The following is a 23507-nucleotide window of genomic DNA, read 5'->3' as shown; positions in this document are numbered from 1 at the left end:
CCCCTTACCCCTGTTATAACCAAGATCCTTGCTTTGCAGTTGTTGTATTGAGCTGTAATGTGTATTTTCTGTATGAAAAATATTGTTTAATGTTTAAAGATGATCAAGGTTAAAAAAAATAAAAGGCATGAGATTTGTGTCATCTTTACTAAAATTTTAACTTCTTTTTAATCTATATGCAGGCAATTTTTTTTCATGTAAGTCACTGAAATACAGTTTCATATATTTATGCCCCCAATTTTTGTTTTTAGAGAGTGATAGTAACGATGTTCACTTTAAGAGAGTTTTCCTGACTTCTTTTTGGTGTGTGTGTGTGCGTGTACGTGTACTTCAGTAGCTCCAGTGGCAACGTAAGCAGCAGAAAGGATGAGACAAATGCCCGAGACACTTACGTTTCATCTTTTCCTCGGGCACCAAGCACTTCTGATTCTGTGCGGTTAAAGTGTAGGGAGATGCTCGCTGCGGCTCTCCGAACGGGAGGTGAGTTTTGCGTACGTCTCGTGAGTTTCGGTGGTCAGTCATTTGACCGCTGCCACTGCCGCCCTGTCCACCTCCTTGTTTCTGTCCTCCCGGTGGGATCCTGATGATAGCTGCTCGCCAATGCCCAGCTCAGGGAGGGCTTGCTGTGATGGGAGTTACTGATGGCAGAGAGGAGGGTGCAAACTGGACCTCTGCTTATTACTGTGTATTTCTGAGAAATAGGTTCCTTCTAATATGTGGATGTTTCCCCTGATTTGTAGTAATTTAAGCTTTTCTTCGCAATCTTTTTTCTCCTCACGTTTAATCTGCAAACTAAGTACTCTACCCTCAAGATTGGGAGTTAACAATACTGTATTTGGGTCCCATTGTTAAATGTTAGTATGACATATAGTAAGTTTTATATTCATAATTTCATTTCCTACTTTTTTTAAAGTGGAAAAGAGATCTTGAGTTGTATATGGGAGCTTTAACATGGAGGTACTCATTCTTATGTAAAATTTTGCTTTTAAAAGTTTCACGTATAGAAATATTTACCCTTCTATACAAATTCATCCCTTCTCTTTTCTATCGTACTGAACCACAGTTAGTATGACCTAGTTTTCTCCTTATTCTGCCCTTTCTACTCTGATTCCTTTACTGTCTCTTTATATATTTTTTCTTTTTTTTCCTAGTTTCTTTTTATTTCCTTCTATCCCTTTTAATATTTGCATAGGAGTCTTCTGATTTTGTCCATATATGTGACTGGCAGATGAAATGAATGGTTTCTTGGCATTGAAGCCTGAGTCACAGGAGACAAGACAGTTCTTTATAACTTTCTCTACTCTCTGCTGGAGCAACGAGAATTTATGGAGTTGTGAAGTGAGGAGTTGCCTGCTGGATGCATTACTTCCCCACTCCTGAGGGATAAGGAGTCATCCATGCAGGAGCCCTTTGGACATTAGGTGAATCCAGAGGAGGAGCATAGTGGGTAGTAGAGAGACAAGACTCTAATGAAACTAAACTGAAAGGATTCTTTGTACAGGGCAAGTGGGGTTGAAGAAATAGGAATACAGTTTAACTGACCCTGTATTGAAATTTTCTTTTAATGTGTTATAATCACTTTTTCATGACAATTCTCTGTGCCTGTGTTTAGATGACTACATCGCTATTGGAGCTGATGAGGAAGAATTAGGATCTCAAATCGAGGAAGATATCCTTTGCGTGTATATTCATAATTGTTTTAAGAAATCCGCTAGATTATTTTTTCTTCCTGTAAAGAATTCAAAGTTTTATTCTTCAGCTTCTATCTTGATTGTTTTGATGGGAAAGGGGAGGGCTATCCATGTCATTTTATTATTCTTGTTTTCCTGTCATTCAAAAGTAAAACACATAGTACTGATAGTATTTTTATTTTTCTGCCTTGCAAATTGAGAACGTAGCATCTCAGTTCAAGTGCAGAAGGGCATGGAAAACACACATGCTAGTAAATGGGAAGTAGGGTTTCATCTTTGGGGGTACTCAGCAAAGCGTATACAATCCCCTGAGCTCATTATCCTGGACAGGAGTGTGTTCATGCTGGGGGCCTTGGGAAGGGCTCTGGGAGAGGGAGGGGTCTTACACGTGGGTCCAGAGAACAGGGAATATCTAGGTGACAGTGTGACTGCGGAACTGTCCTGGTTGAGGAAATGGCCTTGTTAGAAAGGGAGCTGCTCTGGAGCCGGGCCCCTGCTGTTGCCTGTTCTCTTGAGAAAGCCACCTGCTAAACTAGCTTCTTGCTGAGCCAAGGAGGAAATGATCCCTCAGGGCTACTGTGAAAGATTTTCTCTCAGAAGGCCCTCCAGGGTGCTGTGTAGCCTTTTTTTTTTGATTTGATTTGATTTTTTAAATAAATTTATTTATTTTTATTTTTGGCTGTGTTGGGTCTTCGTTGCGGTGCACAGGCTTCTCATTGCGGTGGCTTCTCTTGGTGCGGAGCATGGGCTCTAGGTGCCGTGGGCTTCAGTAGTTGTGGCTCGCGGGCTCTAGAGCACAGGCTCTAGTTGTGGCTCACGGGCTTAGTTGCTCCGTGACATGTGGGATCTTCCCGTGCCAGGGATCGAATCTGTGTCCCCTGACTTGGCAGGCGGATTCTTAACCACTGTGCCGCCAGGGAAGCCCTTACTTATTTATTTTTGACTGCGTTGGGTCTTCATTGCTGCGCGTGGGCTTTCTCTAGTTGCGGCGAGCGGGGGCTACTCTTCGTTGCAGCGTGCAGGCTTCTCATTGCAGTGGCTTCTCTTGTTGCGGAGCATGGGCTCTAGGTGCGCAGGCTTCAGTAGTTGTGGCACACGGGCTCAGTAGTTGTGGCTCGCGGGCTCTAGAGCACAGGCTCTAGTTGTGGCTCACGGGCTTAGTTGCTCCACGGCATGTGGGATCGTCCTGGGCCAGGGATCGAACCCATGTCCCCTGACTTGGCAGGCAGATTCTTAACCACTGTGCCAACCGGGGAAGTCCCTGTGTAGTCTTCTTGAGACTTTTAGGATCCTTGGTAGAATGCAAATTTGGGCAAGGGAAAGCATGTGTAAGTTCAAGCTCTTAATTCTCAAGTTTTCTCACTCAGATTGCATATCTGAGTTACATTTTGAAACCCTTTTACTTTGTGTCTTGCTTGGCTTTAAACATTGAGAAAGTATTGCTCATTCATAGCATGAAAGTATGATCACTATTTTTTGCCAGTTACAGATCAAGAAATCAGGCAGAAACAGTGCCTTATTGTTAACTTAATCTAAATTGGAAACACTGCTTAGAAATTTCAGGAATTCTCATTGGGGCAGAATAGGAAAAAGTTATCTTACCTTTATAACTTAACCTTTTTTTCCTTAATGGCCTAGTACCTATCTATCAAGAAATAAGGAATACGGACATGAAATACAAAAATAGAGTACGAAGTAGGATATCAAATCTTAAGGATGCTAAGAATCCAAATTTAAGGAAAAATGTGCTGTGTGGGAATATTCCTCCTGACTTATTTGCTAGAATGACGGCAGAGGTGAGTATATTTGTACATTTCTATGACAGTATTCCATGATATCAAGTGTAAAGTCTATTTAAATCATAAAGTACTGTATAAATACTACATATTAATAAATTGTTATTAGCTATTCTAATATACTTATATATACAGTATACCAGACAAATACTTAAGGTGATTGAATCTGTTGGCCTCAGTATTTTGTTCCTTTCACAACTGTGCCCTGATCTTTGGGTGATTGCCTTAATCAATTATTGTCTAAAAACAAAAGTGTTTTTTACTTATTGTAGATCCATTTAGAATCAAAGGGTCAAATCTCTAATTGCAAACAGACTTTGTAACCTCTAAGCTCTTTTCATGGTTAAATACTATAAAGTTGGTTATATCTTATTGACTATTCCTTATATTTATTTAGAAAATGGTGGAGAAAATGGAATTCATTGTCTGCTATTTATAGATGTAGCTGTTCGTAGATAATAGCTGCAGTGTGTCTGCAGTCTCACTATCTGACTAAGCATCCAAGACAGTGAATTTGTCTTTCTATATAGCTAATAAAAATTGTTATATTTTTAAAATTCATTTTTTAAAACCTCATTAAAATAATTTAAAACTGTCGCAAAGTAGAGAACAAAGTATAATGAAATCCTATATATCCATCACCTAAGGTTCAAGTATTTTCAATAACTAGTCACCTTCTTCATCTATCCCTTTTTTTGTTTTCTTTCTTTTCCCCTGAATTATTATTATCACTATTATTTTTTTAGAAATGACATCCAGGATTTATTGATTTATTTTTAATAAATTTATTTATTTTTGGCTATGTTGGGTCTTCGTTTCTGCACAGGCTTTCTCTAGTTGGGGAGAGCAGGGGCTACTCTTCATTGCGGTGCGCGGGCTTCTCATTGTTGTGGCTTCTCTTGCTGCAGAGCACGGGCTCTAGGCACATGGGCTTCAGTAGTTGCGGCACACGGGCTCAGTAGTTGTGGCTCATGGGCTCTAGAGTCCCGGCTCCGTCGTTGTGGCGCATGGGCTTCGTTGCTCCCCGGCATGTGGGCTCTTCCTGGACCAGGGCTCGAACCCGTGTCCCCTGCTTTGGCAGGTGGATTCTCAACCACTGCGCCATCAGGGAAGCCCTCCCCTGAATTATTTTCAAGCAAATTCCAGACATTATATCCTTTTACCTTTCTGTCCTTGAGAGATATCTTTAAAAATATGATACTTTTCTTATGTAACTACACTGTCATCATGACATGTAACAAATCTAATGATAATTCCTTGGTATATCTGATACCTAGTTCATGTTCATATTATGTTCGATTGTTCATTTATTTTGTATCAGGATCCAAAGTCTAGATGTTACCTTAAGTTTGGTCTCTTAAGATTTTGTGTGTACATATTTAATTCTAAAGCATTTTCTTCTCCTGCCCCCTATTTTTCATAACATTAACCTGTTGAAGAGACCAGTTTTTCTCTTGTATATCTCACAGTATGAATTGCCTGTTTCTTCCTCATGATGTTATTTAACTTTTCTGTCCCCTTCATTTTCTGTGAACTGGAAGCTAGTTCTATAGGCTTGGTTACATGCAGGTTTAACTTTTCCTGCATAAATATTTCATCAGTGGTCCTTCTTATTTCATATTGCATCACATCAGGAGACGCATGTCTTGTTGCTCTACTCTTAGGGTGCGGAAATTGATCAGGGGTTTGTGTACTGACAGTCTGATCCCTCCGTTGTAAAGTTCTCCATCAGCCTTTCATCTGTGTGTTCATCCACTGAATTGGTGATTTCATTAGGAGTTGCAAAATAGAGATTTCTGAAATTGTGTCATTCCTTTCACATTTATTAGCTAGATTTCTTTGATAAGCACTTTCCCTGAGTTGAAGGCTCTTGGTTACACTGTTGGTTAGAACAGGAAAGGCAGGGTGAATGTGTAATTCTTTCCTTTTGGCTAACAGTTATCAGAAGGAGGAGTTGGCGCCCTACTAACTGCCAGTGGGGGCTTTTGTTGCCATTCTTGCAAACGTTTGTGCTCTCTTTTTTTAAGTGTCGTCACGGACTTGTGACTTCTTATTTATCCAGTGGGGATTGGTCTTTTCCGTAAGTCATATTGTTGGCTGAAGAAATCATCCTCTCTGGCCAGTGGGAGCTCCTGCATGTAGCTCCTCTGTCCGTGTGACTCACTCAAAGTAGTCAGGTAGTTTCCGTGCTTTCTGGCACAAGATGACTCTGACTTATCTTGTGCTTTTCTTGACTCAGAACTGGAACGAGACATTCCTCCAGAGGCCTCTGGTTCCTTTGTCGGTAGTTGGGGGGTGGGTGCAATAGTAGAGACCATAGTCTGGATACTAGAGGTGCTCATTGCTACAGGCTTACATTGTTTATAAGCCTTTGAGCAGTAATTAAATCCAGTTTTCACATGCAGACTTATAAGTATTTGAAAAAATTTTAAGAGTAAGCAAACTCTTATGAGTTCTTTGAGGAAAAATATTAATTTTTCACTTTTAAGACTTTAAAAGTTGATTTTGATCTTGTTAGTATTAAACTAAGGGAGTGTAAAAAGCATTCCGCATATGTATAGAAGATGCCCGTAACTGAGTGGTATTGCCACCTTCCGAACAGGAGATGGCCAGTGATGAGCTCAAAGAGATGCGGAAAAACTTGACCAAAGAAGCCATCAGAGAGCATCAGATGGCCAAGACAGGTGGGACCCAGACGGACTTGTTCACATGTGGCAAATGCAAGAAGAAGAACTGCACTTACACACAGGTTTGTGATTGTTTATAGATTCTTATTTTCATACTAAGAATGCTTGCAACTCCTATTTCAAAACAAGTAGTAAAGATAATTACCAGTGTTTTGATATTTTTTGAGAGGAGATATCTCTTAAGTATAACAGTGCATTCTTAATACTAGCAGATTCCAGTTAATTGAAAATAAGTTGAAATAGTTACACTTCCATAGGAATTGTTACTGTGAAAGCTGTACAAACCGAAATTGATTAAATATTATAGAATTTAATAAAATGGCCATGTTTTTTTCTCTAAGCTAAAAAGCAGTGGATTATTGGTTAGTGTCTAAACAGGCTACAATTCTTTTTATTTGGCAGGATCATGTAGTTTAGGGAAAGTTCTTTGCTCTCCCTCACTCGGAGCCTGGGTACTTTTAGCTTGACTGGTTTCCAGATATTTATTCCTTTTTTGCAACATATTGATGGCTTTTATCTTCATTTATCACATCATATATGATGTGACTGACTTTCCTTTTTGTTCTCGAACCGCTGAAAAGAGCTGTGTTATAGTTGTTTTGATTGTATGTGCATATGTGAAAAAACTTTTTCTCACTGTCATTAATTTCATTTGCTAAATAGGCTGTGCTATGTCTGTAATCCGCTAAATTCAAAATTTTCCCTTTAAAGAACAACTAATTGTTTCCGGTTACTAGAGAGACTTAGGGGGTTGCATTTTTTGATTGACAGAAAATTAAGCACTTTATAAAAATAATGTTTAGTTTATTTGTTATTCTGTAAGTATACCTATTTATAGAAAATTTTGAAAATACAGAAAAGTATGAACAAGAAATTTAAAATCACTCATTAATCTGCCGTCCAGAGAGGGCAATGATCTATATTTTGGTGCTTGTAGTATTTTGTGGATTTTTTAAAAACCTAGTTGCAGCTAAATACTGTAAACTGTTTTATATACTTTTCCTCACTTTGTGTAAGCATTTTCCTTTGTTTGTTTTTTTAAACCTTTATAAACATCTTAATAGCTGTATAATATTCCATCAGATGGGTAGACTCTAACTTATCTCATTATTTCCCTATTGGATGCTCAGGTTGTTTCCAGTGTTTGTGTTATTACACAATTTATACTCTTCAAACATCCTTGTACACAGATCTCCCCTCCCAACTTTATTGAAAAATAATTGACAAATATAATTGTATTTATTTAAAGTGTACAATATGATGCTTTGATATACGCATACGTCATGGAATGCTTACCAAGATCAAGATAATTAACACATCCATCACCTCACATTTTCTTTCTTTCTTTCTTTTTTTTGGTGAGAATGCTTAAGATCTACACTAACAAAATAGTCCCCATGCTGTATGTTAGATCCTCAGAACTTATTCTTCTTATAACTGAAAGTTTATACCCTTTGATCTACATCTTCCCATGTCCTCCCATCTATTCTGTTTCTGTGAATTCAGCTTTTTTTTTTAAGATGCCACATATAAGTGATGTCATACAGTATTTGTCTCTCTGTTTGGCATATTTCATTTAACATAATGCCTTCCAGGTTTATCGATGTTGTCTCAAATGGCAGCATTTCCTTCTTTTTTATGGCTGAATAATATTCCATCGTGAATTTATGCCATTTTTTCTTTATCCGTTTATCTGTTGAAGGACATTTAGGTTGTTTCCATGTCTTGGCTATTGTGAATAATTCTGCAGAGAACATGGGTGTAGATAATCTCTTTGATATACTGATTTCATTTCCTTCAGCTGTGTACCAAGATGCAGAATTGCTGGATTGTATGGTAGCTCTGTTTTTAATTTTTTGAGCAACCTCCACACCATTTTCCACAGCGGCCACACCAACTTACATTCTCACCAGCAGTTCACAAGGGTTCCCTTTTCTCCACACCCTTGACAACTTGCTTTTTCTTGTCTTTTTGATAATAGCCATTCTGACAGGTGTGAGGTGATATTTTCTTGTGGTTTTAATTTGCATTTCCCCAGTGATTAGTGATGTTGAGCTGCACACAGATCTTCATTTGTGTTTCTAATTACCATCTTATGATAGATCACATATCAAGTTCCTAGGTCACAGAAGATGGGTATTTAAGGCTCTTGTTGCTGCCTGACTTAGAAAGGTTGGTGGCAGTTTATATTTGTCATAATGAAATATTTTTGTAATTTTTACATCCTTGCTAATTTGTAAGAGAAAATTGATATGTCTTTTAATTAACATTTCTGTGCTTCTTAGTTATGAAAAATTTTCATATTTATTAGCCATTTATCAGTAGTATAATGTGTGCCTTTAGATGAACAGATAAAAGATGAAAAGACAAGGACTTAGAAAAATGAAGTTTGGAAACGTGTGTTTGTTTGACATTATTTCGCTTATCTGAGCTTGTTTCGAGCTCTTATACATTTTACTGTGGTACCGTTCTTAATTAGGTTGGACTTTTTGTAGTATTGTGAAAAGTAGTATTTTTCACCCAACTTTGCTGCAGGTCCAAACGCGGAGTGCTGATGAACCGATGACAACGTTTGTTGTCTGCAACGAGTGTGGAAACCGGTGGAAGGTACATGCTTCCTGGGGTTCCCGTCTCACCTGTTTACATGGGGTGGTTCTCCATGGGCTGGTCTCTTCGGGTCTGCTTCGGGGGCTGCCTGGATGCCCCGGCGTGTGCACGTGCTAACGCTGCCCAGTGCTGGGCAAGGCCGTGGCTGGCGTCTGTCGTGGAACGTACTGTTTGCCGTCCTACTAGAAATAAAGAGGTTGACTTAATTTGCCAACCTTCATGTCGTCTTGCTGCAGAAATGACAGGATTGAATCTTAACTGTGCATTACAGCGTCACAGTCCTGTATCTACTGTATCCAGCCAGCTGCTTCCACTCTTGTTCTTCCGGAAAACCTGCACAAGTGTATGGCTTGTCTTTATAGACTTTGGTTCTGGAAAAACTACTCTGCCTTGCTGAAATCCAGCCCGATGGTTTTAGTGTTTATTTTAGGAAATCCAGATGAGCACCGCCGTGGTTTCGTAGGCTTTCCACTAAGCCTTCCTTTGTACGGCCTGTGTTCTCTTGAATTAGCCCCACACAGGCAAGTTAGGTTATTTGAATGATTCATTCTTGAGTGATTTTTGTGAGCCACAGAAATATAAGTTAAAATTGAGAGAAGAATTACACATCATACCTGAGACAGAGGTGGGGATACTAGGAGTGTGGGACTCGGGGGGCTCACACGGTAGGAAGATATTCCCTGGAGCCAAACAGGCTTTGAACTGCTTTGCCACTTAGTGTTACCAAACCGTGATGTTCTCATGACCCACGTTACAGGGTGTGGTGAGTGGTAGAAATAATATATTTAAAGTGCCTGGTCATTGTTGGTGCACCAAAAATGCTGGCTGTTTTTATTAGCTTTTGTGAAATTTGTGTAAGATTCTTTTCTTTTTTAAGTTATACTTACATTAGACTTTTTAGCCTAATGCTTATTTTGAATTATTCATATAGTTTAAAGCATTTTCTGAAAATCAGAAGTGAATTAAAAGGCAGACAATGGGAGAATATCCTTCACGAGTATAGTGTGAGACTTTGGCTCTCGGCACTCTCTCTGGGCTTGAGGACAGTACACATTTTATTACAAAGATTCGTTCTGGGCCGGGAGATTAATGGTATTGAGAGTGTCTTCATGGCTTGAAACAGTGTCTCCCTTCCTGAGTTGGCAGGTTTTTTAATTGGTCTAAGAGAGGGATGTTCATTTTTCTCAGTCCTGTTGGGCAAATCTGGCTTTTCCAGAGGGCTCTTGGATTTGTTTACATGATGCCTCGTGATGATAAAGATGATGATGATGACGACTGGGTATATTGCAGTTTGTATTGAATACAGGCAATTGGCTGCTTAAGTGCTGACAGTTCTGTTGGATTTAAGAAAAGTCAATTTAATGTAGAAAGCTGATGCCTTCGGTGGCTTACTCTAGAAGTTCAAATTTGGAATTAATTTTTTTAACCTGAAATTAAGGAGAGAGGTACTTAAGAAAATATTTTATACTGTTTCTTTATTTATGTATTCCTAGTAATTCTAAGTTGGAAGAGCCAAACACTTAATATAGGTGACTATTCATGTCTGGAAAACACAGCATCTTTTTTAGAAATGCCTCCTTCTTTAGCAATTTAAGGTGTATGCTGTGTTAAATGTGGGAAGGGATACACCCCATTGTCTGTATTTAAAGGTCTCACAAAATATTTCTTCTTTTTTGACAGTTCTGTTGAGTTGGAAGAATTGGCAAAACACCTGGACCATTAAGAAAATGGATTTTGTAATTAGCTTTAAGACTAGGCCAACCAACTAGTTTTACTGCAAATCAGATTTTTAAAGTAACATATATCCCTTGGGTTAGTCTCTGTTTTTGACATAGGATCCCTTCCTTAAATGCCTTCTGTAGTTTCAGAGCAGTAAGGAGACCACATGATAATTGTATGGTATCTGTTTCAAAACTTTTTTTTTCCACTTTTATAAGTAAGTTGATATTAAACTTTTGGCAGTTTATTTTTACCTTTTTTTTTTTCCTTCTTAAAGGAAAATGTACCTTAACTTTTTTACAGTCTGAAACATACACAGTAAAAATGTTATTCTTCTCAGTTAATACACAAATGGAAATTACATTTTTTTCCTATATTGGCATGTACCTGCAAATATTAAAAGAGGAGAAGAGGTAATGTAATTATAAGTTTATCAAACATGGTGTGTATTCAGATAATACTTGACCAGCTTATCTAAATTGTACATAATATTTCAACTAGCATATGAAATTGATTTTAATTATTATGTTCACAAGTCTGGGATAATTAGTTATTATTTTGCATTTGTAACTAACTGTGATCCTCATTTCTTGTAATTTCTTGTACATGTTTATTACTTGTTCGTAATAGATTTTACTTTTGGAAACATGACTTGACTTTGTTGAAATCAGTTTGGTTTGTTGTTTATTTACCTGTTTGACTTTGTAGTGTATTTTACTTTTGCAGAACATTGTTGTAGTCTAGTAGGCTTTTCCTAAATCCCAGCTCAGGCAAAGAATGAAAACTTTTGACCGTTTTTTCGTTTTGTAAGAAGACATACTGGGAAGAAAACATTAGCATTTTAGGATAGTGTTGTTCTTATAAACAGTTGATGACTTAACTTTGATTTGGAAATCTGTGCTGACCGAGGACTTTAAGGTTTATATAAGTCATTAACGCTGTGGCCTTTCCGTATGGAGACTAATGGAGCACATTTCTGTCCTGACTCTCTTTCTGTCACACAAGAATGAGGTTGTGGAACAGACTAATACGTGGGCTGTAATGCAGCTTATTTGCAGGAAGGACCTTACAGTTAAGTGTGTGCCATCTGTTTTGTTAGGAATAAGAAAAAATGATTTTCACACTTGGTCTAGCACATCTTAAGGCCACTGTTACAAAGTCCACATTTCATTGTGCTCTGTCTGCGCTCTCAAACCTCTGTAGAGAGGTCTGAGTACCTGCTTTGCACTCCCCTTCGCTCCCTCTTCTCCACTGCTTACTGCAGGTCAGTTTGATATAATAGAGAAAACAACATCTAAAAGTCCATGTTCAGACCCCACATAGAGGAATTGGCCCAGTGGTACCATCCCACCTCTACTTCGTCAGGTCACAGAGTAACCTTTTATCATTTGAAAAATGACGTGCATTTTTGAAAGAATGAATTTAAATAAGGATAAAATTAAAATAGTCCCACTTTTAAATTAAGTGATCCATTTTTAAATTTGTTAATTCAATAAAGTTTCTTGTTATTAATCATGTATCACATTTTGTTATTTTTATTTAGATATTGATGCTTGCTTTACTTTTTGTTTAAAAAGTTCTACTTTCCCAACTATTAAGGTGATTTTAAAGTCCAGTTTTCATTAAGTGATGGCTGCCTGGTTGTAAGTATTCAGGGACTAGTATTGAGCAGTAGTGCAGAGCACGTTTGTCTTCTTTCTTGGACCCCTGGTGAGGGATGCAGGCTGGTTCTGAGCAGAGCACGTGAGTCCATCCCTTGTGTGCACTTAACGTAATATGAGAGGCCAAATAGTGAACCTTATATTGGAAAATGCCAGCCAGTTATAAAGTAACTGGAAGTGAATGTTCTCAAGGGTAATATTTGCTAGCGTCTATTTCCAGGACAGAGTCACTGTGTTAAATGAACACATACAAGAAGTCAGTTAGAAAGGTGTAGTGGCAGTTAGCGAAGCACTGTCCCAGGAAAGCAGAAAAGGGCCACCTTGGTTTTCCTGTTCACCTGAGGGTGATGGGCGTTGGTATGAACATTGAGAAGCCATGGCGGGAGTTCTGAAATGCTTACATACACACAGACGTCAAATCTGTGTATGCCTCACAGATGGAAGAATGTTTAAAGTATTAACAAGACTAGACTTTGACAGTGATTGTCTACAGATCAAAGTGAATTTCGGGGATTTGAGTTGAATTATCAAAATAAAAACTAGAGTTAAAGTGATGAAATTTAAGGAGTTTTCATCAACAGTTCCTCTTTCCTGCCCCTGGCGGGCCCCACCTCCACCCCATTTAGCTGGAGCAAATTAGCCGTTTGAGAATTGAATATCCCACTGGGAAATGTAATGTGAATAGTCACTGACATAAAATCCACATATTTCTGTAAGCTTCAAAAATAAGCAGTGTCAATACCAACATTGAAGGTGCTATTACCTCACAGTGAGTAAGACAGAGTTACTGCCTCATGAGTTCCTAGGTAGTAATGGAAGAATTAGGCTGAAGGAAGCTGAAGTGAAATCAGTCCAGAGCAGTAGACAAGTGTGCTTGGAAGTCTCCCCATGTGGTTGTGCTGTGGCCAATAGCTGTAACTTAGGAAAGGTGGAGTCCATACGTTTTTATGGGAAACTTGTTCACTGCTGTATTTAGCCCCTAGAGGAATGGGTGTCACATAGGAGGTGCGTGTGAAGTAGTTTTTCTTGGTTGTGTTTGTGTTACATTGCTTGACTGTGTGGGAGCTGGGACCTGAAGACTTCCACGATTGAGGACCTGCGGGAGGAGGGTAGGTAAATAGTGTTGGCGATGTTTTAGACTCCAGCTCCAGAGGAAGAAGTAACAAGCTCGAGTCTCGGGAGGTTTCTTTTGGTACTGAAGTTCTGCAAAGTGATGCGACAGTTTTATTATTAATTAAAAAATGTTCGGATCGGACCAGTGTACTCTGGTACTTGTTTATCCGGGTGAGGGATGGAAAATGAAAGCACAGGTGACTACTTCCAATGACTTGTTCTGCTTCCTCTCCCCAGTGCTGTAAAAAGACAGCTAATTATGATTATTTTTTCTTTAATGGCCCTGACTGCAGAGAGGAACAACATTTCATGTGTGATGTGCCCTACAGTCCGGTTAAATTAGCCCAAGTGTTTTCATAATTGGAAGGTTGAGCTGCTTTGACATAAAAAGGCTTTTTCACTCTTATATGTAGTTTACAGTGTGTATCCACGTTATTTTTGTAATAATGCCATTGGAAAGTATAACTGATAATAAAAAGGCAAAATTGTGAGAATACTGGCAAGGGAGGGGCATAACTGTTATCTTTCGATTTTTTGGCACTAGCTCCCAAATATCTTTTCTGATTCATTTAGGGGACACCTTGCCTCCATGTGACCCTGGTGGGTCTGTCATTCAGCGTCCCACCCCACCCCATGCTCCTTCCCTGGGGTTACTTTATGAAAGATGGGAGAAGCAGTGTTTCTCCTGGACGAGCTAAGCCAGCAGGAGCTGCCCCTGGGGCTCCCTGTACCATTTTACCAACAGTGTGCAGAGACCCTGTGTGTGTGATGAGCCTGGGGGAGGCTGAAATGGGGAGAAGGTCTGGGTCCAGCCACGTGGGTGTTGGAACTACCCTGGACTTCTTGCTAATGAAAGCCAGTCAGTTTCCTTTGTATTTAAATTCGATTTAGATTTCTATAACAAGCAACGGAAAAAAGATGGTTTCATCCTAAATTGTTTTGGATGAATATTTAAGTAAATGTATGATTCTAAATGAAAGTACTGATAGCAGAACATCAAAACCTATGGAAACACTACTAAGATTTCCAGTTAACTGCAGAAGCATTTTTGATCCACAAGGAGCATTAAAGTCACAGGTCAGTATCAGGCTGATTTATCTCGGGATTGTTTCACTGATGGGTCCATCCCTGCCCCCTTAATAATTGCAGCCTTCATCCTTTTTTTTTTTTTTGCAGTACGCGGGCCTCTCACTGTTGTGGCCTCTCCCGTTGCGGAGCACAGGCTCCGGACGCGCAGGCTCAGCGGTCATGGCTCACGGACCCAGCCGCTCCGCGGCATGTGGGATCTTCCCGGACCGGGGCATGAACCTGCATCCCCTGCATCGGCAGGTGGACTCTCAACCACTGCGCCACCAGGGAAGCCCCCTCTTTTTAAATTCATATTTAAAAACATATCCATAAGATCAAATGCTCATTAATCCTCTCCCCATTAAAAACTTTAAAAATTGAGGTACACAGTTGACCCTTGAACAACACGGGTTTCAACTGCCTGGGTCCACTTATTTGTGGATTTTTTGATACGTACTGTGGTGCCATAGGACCCACGGTTGGTTAAATCCACAGATGCAGAACCTAGGATATGAGGGCCAACTTTTTAACCTGGTGGAGGGTTGGCTCCCCTAACCCCCCATGTAGTTCAAGGGTCAGCTGTAATTGACATATAACACTATTAGTTTTAGGTGTACAACATAATGATTTGACCTATGTGTATACTGCAAGGTGATTGTCACAATATATCCATCACCACATCTAGTTTACGATTTTTTAATTAATTAATTTGGTTGTGCTCGGTCAGTTGCAGCAGGCGGGCTCCTTAGTTGTGGCATGCGTGTGGGATCTAGTTCCCTGAGCAGGGATGGAACCCAGGGCGCCTGCATGGGGAGCGTGGAGTCCTAACCACTGCGCCACTAGCGAAGTCTAGTTTACAATTTTGTTTCTTGTGATGAGAACTTTTAAGATCTGCTCCCTTAGCAGCTTTCAAATATACAGTACAGTATTTTTTAAAATAGATCTCTATTGGAGTATAATTGCTTCACAACACCGTGTTAGTTTCTGTTGCACAACAAAGCGATACAGTGTGTTAGCTATAGTCGCCATACTTTTAATTTTAAAAACTTTGTGTTTTTTAAGTAGATAATTATTTTTTTATTCAGGCTTCCCATTCTGAGGCTAACCAAGTTTTAACTGCTAGTTTTCTTACAGTTAATATTTTGATTATTCGCCTTTCCAGAATGTTCCACTGGGACAGTTAATTCAGGTGGTTGGATTATAATGTCAAGGCCACAATTTCATCCCCTGTGAGATTAAGTTGGCATTACTCAGGAAAAACCCTGTTTGATGACTGCTGTACTTCAGATGATTCAAAATTGAAATTTTTTGATTACACATGTCAGGAAAGCGTAATGGTTTAGCTCCAAATTTGGTAACTAACAGAAAAAAAAAAAAAAACCTGACTGACTTGTGTAAGACAGTATCATCTTTATATATGAAGAATGATTTTTTTTTAAGATGTTTATTTTGTCATGTTCAATGAGAAAAACTGGCCGCCTGGGCCTTTGCGAGTTCTAAAAACAGAGAGGCCTGCTGGACGGCTGCTCAAATACCAGCCCGGGAGACTGGCTGGATTACCTTCATCTTCTATGTCAAAGTCGTGAACTAGAGAAAATGATCTCCCTGGCTCTGTAGTTTCTCTGTTACATCGGCGTGTGTGTACATGCTCATACCGGGCTATCTGGTCCTCTTTTCCTTGGAAATGGGCCCTGCATAGCGGTTAAGAGCGTGGGCTTCTGGTCTGCTCAGGTTCAAACCCAGCTGCCATGTACCAGCTGTGAGACTGACCAAGTACTTCACCCCTCTCCCTGCTCGTCTGTAAAGATGAGCATCCTATCATAGAGGGTTGTAAGGACTAAACGGTAATTTATAGCAGTAAGACTTTGGAACAGTATCCAGTTCCACTGGTGAGAAGAATCTTGGGGAATGGCCATTATTAACGTTATAAATGGACACATTTTACATACCCTACAGTTTGCTGTTTTAGCTTAGAACACTCGCTGCCAGTGCATGGAGGTGTATGCCAGTCCCCTTCACCGTAGGGCAAGCAGTCTGCGGGTATATACCATTCCCTTGAAAACCTGTTCCCCTGTGGGTAGATTGTGATGTTTTGTCGGGTGGATTCAGCTAGTTGACATGTGCATGCAGAATGATACTGCCAGATTGCTTTCCAAAAAGTCAGACTAGTTCACCCACCTGCCAACAGCACAGGAATGCCCATTTCCTGACACCTTGCTAATGCTGGATGTGAGCTATCCTTGTGACTTTCGCAAACCTAGGGGGAAACGGTAACCACTGTCATCTCGTTCTGAGTTCACATGATTTACCATTTTGTGTATGTTGTATTCATATTTTCTTGTTTTCTGGCCAGTTGATTTTTTCCATTAATGGTTTATATTGTGGTTTTCCTTTTCTGTCTATAGAGTTGTCTAATTTGTAGACACTCCTTATACATTCTGCATAGTAATCTTGAGTGTGTCTTATAGCGTAATATTTGTGTTTGCATTCTTTTATGTTTTTATGTTGTACAGAATTTAAATTTTTACATAATCCAATCTCAGTGTTTCTTTTATGGTTTCTAGATTTTACGTTTTGCTTAGATGCTTTCCATCTGAAGTTACAAAAATGTTGCCTACATTTTCTTCCAATATTCTTACAATATTCTTCTAGACCTTTAAACCATTTGGAATTTATATTTGTTTATATATACTTTTTCCAAATGCAGTGCCATCCATCCCAACAAGATCAGCCTGTCAGATTTTACATAAAATTTTTTTAAACCTTGGAGTTGCATTGAAGTGGAGTCCAAAGAAGCTTCCAGTGTGGAAAGAAGTCAAGGGGGATGGAATCTAAGAGCTGAGTCTAGGCAGCACCCACTCCGGGGGCTGCTGCGTCCCCAGAGGCACCCCCCCGGCCCTCCCTGCGCCGGTATGGGGACGATGAGCTCCTCGAACTGTCCTTCGGGAGCGCTGGCTTCTCTGTCCACCTGGCAGGGATGTGCGCTCAGCCCTGCTCAGGCTGTAACCCTCCCGCCAGTCCCTGTGTTGACAAACCCCCCGTCAATACTCCAGCCTAAAGCCTAGGCCCCCGACTCCAGCTTCTCTTCCACGTGTTTTGCATCTCCACTCACCTCCTACTTGACAGGCCGGAACTGGACCATTTGGGGTTTGCTCCAAGTATCAACGCCTTCCCTACACCTCCGCCCCCCACACATACTCTTGTTCTGTAGGTTGTAGCTCTGGTGTCACCTCTGCCCCCAAAGCTTCCCGTAGCCTCCAGGGCGTTGAGAGCTCAGCTGTTCTCTGGATCGGTACTCCCCACTGCTGTCGCCACTGTCCCACACGTCTGTCATCCTTACTTGGATGTAAGCAGCTGGAGGGCAGCATTGATGCCTTGATCCCAGTGACCTCCTGTTTGTCTAGGAAGAAATGGGGCCCTAGAACATGGGAGTCAGAATTCAGATGCAAACTCTGATACAGAGGATGGATAAACAGCAGGGTCTTGGTGCACGGCACAGGGAATTCTGTTCAGTATCTTGGGATAAACCGTAATGGAAAAGAATAGGAAAAAGAATCTATATACGTGTAACTGAATCACTTTGCTGTACAGCAGAGATTAACCCAACATTGTAAATCAACTCTACTTCAATAAAATTAGAAAAAAACCAGAAGTACATGAGGCGTTGACACCTTGAAAAGGAGGAAAGAGCACCTTCTCTGGGACTGGGCTGTGAAGGTGGGCATAGACCTTGATCCACGCGGATTTATAGGTCACGTGAGAAGGTGCAGGGTTAGCGGCACGATTTTCACAGTAATGGGGGAGGTGAGGTGTTTTGCTGAGAAAGAGGATGAGGGCTTAGGGTTGAAGAGCATATGAAGGAATCATCAGGCTGAAGGGCCAGGGAGGGAGGTGGCCAGGAGGAGGGCCATCCCATTAGGGCCTCGCGTAAATCACGTTCCAACCCACTACTCAAACTCCTCCGGGTTCTGGATGCCTTTCTTTTCCACTCATCCTAGTGATGGGTTTCTTCGGGATGGTTTAGGCCTACAAACCCGTATTTTTACTGTGAGCTATGAAGTTGTCCTATTCACCTGTGATAAAAATAGTGGAATCGAAAAAGAAAATCCTAGTCTGGGGGCTAGAACAGAATCTTGCGTGTGTCCCCACTTACTTAATCTTATATTTCCCAAATAGTGACATGTGAAAAAAAGATTGAGATAAAACTCTTGTGCTTTATTTTTTTAGAGTGAAAATGCCCATATTTCTTTCAATAGTAAAAATGGAGATATGCTTAATTTGAACGTTTTGTGATGAATACCACCTACGTGAAAATTCATTCTTCAGGTTGGCAGATTCTGGTAATAAAGGTAACTTTTCAACAAAAGCATTTTCTAGGCAGTACTTCTCTTATCAAACATTTGAGGCTGATCCACTTCAGAGCCCAGGGCTTTACATTAACCATGTAAGATACACACGCACATAATATGCATCTACATACATGTATCCTAAGATAAAGTAGAATACCAGTTTTACAGGTGGCGGTCACATCTTTATAAAAGGGGAACTTGGGTCCTGTGCCCATGGCTGTACACGCTGCAGGCAGTGTGGTGTCTTCTTGTGTATCCTTTGTCACTGAGAAAGTGCTACTACTGTCATTGTAGGTGTAAATATACTACCTTTCTACACAGCCATACCCCATTTCCCCAGAAGTATCACAAAGGGTGGCCGCAGTTCACTTGGTGAATATACAGCCTTCTGCAGAAGGAAGAGTCTGTTATTAAAATAACCCGAGTGTGACCCAGCAGAAGACACTACTGCCTCTAAATTCCCTGTCCTACACGGAGTCCACGAGTTCTTTGTTTTATTAATAATAAATATTTTGAACATCCTAGGCTTCCACTGCTTTCTCAGATAAGGAGCGAAGCAGGTCTTTGTAGAGAGCAGAGTTCATGAACCGGGGATACGAGTCCCTGTGCATCAAGGTGTAGATCTGCAGCTGGGCGTCATCGAAGATGTGAGGGGACGGCTCGGCCATGCTTCTGTTGATGGTCTCCCTCACGCGGGAGTCCAGGCTGACCTGCCGGCGGGGACACATCGGGCTGTGTCAGACAAGGGCTTCTTTGGACATACACCCCAACTCCCATACCTTGTTTGGTTTTTTAAAAATCCCAGACCCAACAAGGTCATCCCCAAACCTAAGCTGTTGAAAGAGGAACTGAACACAATGAACAGTGGTCCCAAACTTCAGAGGCAACAGAAGCCCCTGGAAGGCTCGTTAAAAAAGAGTGCGGGGGGCCCCCCCAGAGATTCTGACCCAGTGGATCTGGGGGCGGCTGACAGTTTGTATTTCTCATGAGTTCTCTCGGTGATGCCGGTGGGGATCGCACTGCTTTAGAAAACCACAACGCTGCTCTACTTCTTTAAAATGAGGGGACTGTGGCCGCAAGGAAGAAAGGTAGCACACATTGACTTACCCCTGGCGAATTGCCTAAGAACACTAGGGCTAAAACCTGGAGCTCCAGGCTGGGGTCAGGCAGAAGTGACCCGAAGCACCGTGGAAGGGTCAGTGCCACGGGCTTGGGCTTAACTCCCGGTTCTGTCGCTGTTTGGCTGTGGGACCTCAGGCAAAGTGAACTGTGCCCTGAAGAACTGCTCCCTAGGGACCTACCCGGCGGTCCAGTGGTTAAGACTCCGAGCTCCCAGCGCAGGGGGCGTGGGTTCGAGCCTTGGTCGGGGAACTAAGATCCCGCATGCCGCGGGGTGCGGCAAAAAACCCCAAACAACCTGCTCCATAAAGTAGGGGTGACGAAGGTGGTAGCTGGTCAGGTCTTAATGAGAATGAATTCAAAGTATGGGGAGTCCACGACGTCCCGGGAGATGCTGCCTCCTTGCACTCCGATGTCTGCTCGTCCTGGACGAAGCGCGTCCCAGACCAGAGCGGCCCGCGGGAGCCAGACAGCCGAGAACAGGACAGGGGCTCAGACGCCTTCCCTGCCGCGTGAGGAACCTCGGCTGGACCATCTCTGCACCAGGGGGCAGGACAGATATGCAACGCATGTGCTGTTGTTTAATGTAAAACTGAAAGTGTGCTTATCTAAGTCACTGAGCATGGGCTTCAGTGATCTGTCTTTCCAGATGCATCTATCCACCTCCTCCTGGGAAGGCTGGGGGCGCTTATCCCCCGCAAGTCAGGGTCCTGCTCACCCTCTTCCTCCCTCTGGCTCTGTAATGGGCACAAAGCCCTGCTGATGCCGCCTCTTTGACGCGGCTCGAATCCGGCCACCTCCCCCCGCCTCTCTGCCATGCCCCTCGTGGAGGTCAGCCACCACCTCGACGGCATTTGTTCACCAGCCTCCTGACTGGCCTTGGGCCTCTCCGCACCACCCCCGGACCCAGCACTCGGCTTCGGACCTTGTGCTGGTGTCGGTGGCTCAGGATCAAGCGCAGAGCTTGCAAGTTCCAAGTTTAAACTTAGGAGGCCCTTTATGACCTGCTCCCACTGGCTCCCCGGCTCCGCCTCACTATTCCACTCAAGAATTCAAGGAACTTGGCATTCGCCTGGGATTTAAAGGAAGAAGGAGCGAGAACTAGCTTGTCTTTGTTCTAGGAGGCTGTCTAGGGGAACTGTCTAGAATGGCCTGACTACGTGTACTTCTCTGTCAGGTCTTGGTTTCCACGTCTCTCCCCGGTCCTGGGAAGCCTCCCAGCCACCCTGAGCTGATCCCCACGGCTGCCCTCACCACCAGGCCATGCCCTCCTAGAAGCTTTCGGAGTGTGAGGGCCCAGGTCTTAGGAGCTCAGCTCCTGCCAGAGGGGGGACTCGACACTCATTGTGGGCTGAGAGGAGAAAGCCTCCTGCTTGCTCTTGTTAGAAAATTATGGAATATTACTTGGCCACAAAAAGAAACAAAATTGAGCTATTTGTAATGACGTGGATGGAGCTAGTGTCTGTCATACAGAGTGAAGACAGAAAGAGAAAGACAAATACCGTGTGCTAACACATATATGGAATTTAAGGGAAAAAACATGTCATGAAGAACCTAGGGGTAAGACAGGAATAAAGACACAGACCTACGAGAGAATGGACTTGAGGACACGGGGAGGGGGAAGGGTAAGCTGTGACAAAGCGAGAGAGTGGCATGGACATACATACACTACCAAACGTAAAATAGGTAGTGGGAAGCAGCTGCATAGCACAGGGAGATCAGCTCGGTGCTTTGTGACCACCTAGAGGGAGAGGATAGGGAGGGTGGGAGGGAGGGAAGAGATATGGGAACATACGTATATGTATAACTGATTCACTTTGTTATAAAGCAGAGACTAGCACACCATTGTAAAGCAATTATACTCCAATAAAGATGTGAAAAAAAAACCCAAAACACTAGTGCTTAGGAAATCTAATGGAGGCAGAAGCAGTAAAGGGTACTTTTATGGGAATAACATCACAGTTTTCTGTAGAACACACAGATTTTGACTGGTTAGAAAGTCAAGGAGGAATGCTTTTGTTCTGAAGATATAAACCCTCTTCTAAATTGAGCTGTTATTGGAAGTTAGAAATTTTTTGTTGCTATTGTATTGCTTTGTGTTTTCATGAGTATTCTGCTTGCATCTCCCTTGTTAAACCTTTGATTTGGGGAAGAGTACCATTACTGGAAATGAGTTTACAGAATTATTCTCAAAAACAAGGAAATGGTTCTCACCTAAATATTAAGAAATAATCTCTATAGTGGTGTACTAACAGAATTATGATTCAGGGATAATCTATGAAATGTAATTAAACACACAATATATATTTTTTCTTTTAAATTTCCATTGTTAATTTTTAAAAGTACAATTATAATTCAAGTTCTTTGTAACAAGTGAAATTTTAAAAATTTAAAAGAAAAAAAAAGAAAATTAGACTAAGCGTGGGACTTCCTGGGCGGTCCAATGGTTAAGACTTCTCCTTCCAAAGCAGGGGGTGTGGGTTTGATCCCTGCTTGGGGAGGTAAGATCCCACATGCCTGGCAGCCAAAAAAACCAAAACATAAAACAGAAGCAGTATTGTAACAAATTCAATAAAGACTTTAAAAATAGTCCACATCAAAAAAAAGTCTTTCAAAAAAAAAGAAAGAAAATTAGACTAAGCGTTACTGCAGAAAACATCAAAAAATATTCTAGGGGACTTCCCTGGTGGTGCAGTGGTTAAGAATCCACTTGCCAATGCAGGGGACATGGGTTCGAGCCCTGGTCCGGGAAGATCCCACATGCCACGGAGCAACTAAGCCTGTGTGCTACAACTACTGAGCCTGAGCTCTAGAGCCCACGAGCCACAACTACTGAGCCTGTGCTCTAGAGCCCACGAGCCACAACTACTGAGCCTGCGCTCTAGAGCTTGCGAGCCACAACTACTGAGCCTGCGAGCCACAACTACTGAGCCTGAACGCCTAGAGCCCGTGCTCCTCAACAAGAGAAACCACCGCAATGAGAAGCCCGCGCACCGCAGTGAAGAGTAGCCCCCTGCTCACCACAACTAGAGAAAGCCTGTGCGCAGGAACAAAGACCCAATGCAGCCAAAAATAAATTTAAAAATACATTCTAGTTCACAAACAGTTAAGGCGCAAATGGAACTGTTTCATTCTCTACAACCTCCATCTGAAGACTGTCCCTCAAGTGCTGGTGGGGACAGGGTCTGCTTAGGATGGGAAATGGACACAGGGTTTGCTGAGGGTTGTCACCCGGGGTGAGCCCGCTCTGCCCGGCGTGGGCAGGACTTCACATCGTCCCCTTGTCACTTTTCCCAAATGTTCAGGCAAGTGCGGACCTCCCCTTCCTACACAGGAAGGAACCGAGGTGCAGAGGCTCAGAAACACACCTGAGGTCATGCAGCTATTAAATGAGAGAACTGGGGCTCAAACCCCAGTGCATCTGACCCCAAGGTCTACGCTCTTAAACTTTTCAAGCTTTTACATTTCAAGTAATAGATGCTTATATTTGGGAGGAAAGGGTCGTCTTTCTATATCATCTTTGCTTTACAAATTTGCCAAGTTTTCTGGTTGTATAATGCTTTGAAAGACAGTGATGAAAAACCTTGCCTTAAAAAATAAAAAGGAAAGTCATGACAAAATAAAAATATGTCGAAGCCATACATTAAAGGACAAAAATTCTCTTGCTTTTTGTTAACCCCAAATTGAAAGAACTTTC

General features: G+C 41.7%; 2 protein-coding genes across 6 annotated transcripts in view; one reads left to right on the top strand and one right to left on the bottom strand.

The window, feature by feature from the left end:
* Positions 1-12017, top strand: part of TCEA1 (transcription elongation factor A1) — a 31797-nt gene extending 19780 nt beyond the window's left edge. For both annotated transcript variants that reach the window (XM_024742626.1, XM_024742627.1), the window contains exons 5-10: positions 335-480; positions 1613-1669; positions 3333-3487; positions 6090-6236; positions 8710-8781; positions 10462-12017. In XM_024742626.1, coding sequence (XP_024598394.1) covers positions 335-480; positions 1613-1669; positions 3333-3487; positions 6090-6236; positions 8710-8781; positions 10462-10470 — 586 coding nt within the window. In that variant the 3' untranslated portion in view covers positions 10471-12017. The remainder of the gene's footprint in view (positions 1-334; positions 481-1612; positions 1670-3332; positions 3488-6089; positions 6237-8709; positions 8782-10461) is intronic.
* Positions 12018-18584: 6567 nt separating this feature from the next.
* Positions 18585-23507, bottom strand: part of RGS20 (regulator of G protein signaling 20) — a 74093-nt gene continuing 69170 nt past the window's right edge. For all 4 annotated transcript variants that reach the window (XM_024742628.1, XM_024742629.1, XM_024742630.1 and 1 more), the window contains one exon: positions 18585-19401. In XM_024742628.1, coding sequence (XP_024598396.1) covers positions 19213-19401 — 189 coding nt within the window. In that variant the 3' untranslated portion in view covers positions 18585-19212. The remainder of the gene's footprint in view (positions 19402-23507) is intronic.

Source organism: Neophocaena asiaeorientalis, unplaced genomic scaffold (assembly GCF_003031525.2).
Source record: "Neophocaena asiaeorientalis asiaeorientalis breed wild unplaced genomic scaffold, Neophocaena_asiaeorientalis_V1.1 scaffold226, whole genome shotgun sequence".
NCBI lineage: Eukaryota > Metazoa > Chordata > Mammalia > Artiodactyla > Phocoenidae > Neophocaena > Neophocaena asiaeorientalis.
Note: the sequence above shows the minus strand (reverse complement) of the source record. Positions and strands in the feature narration are given on the sequence as shown.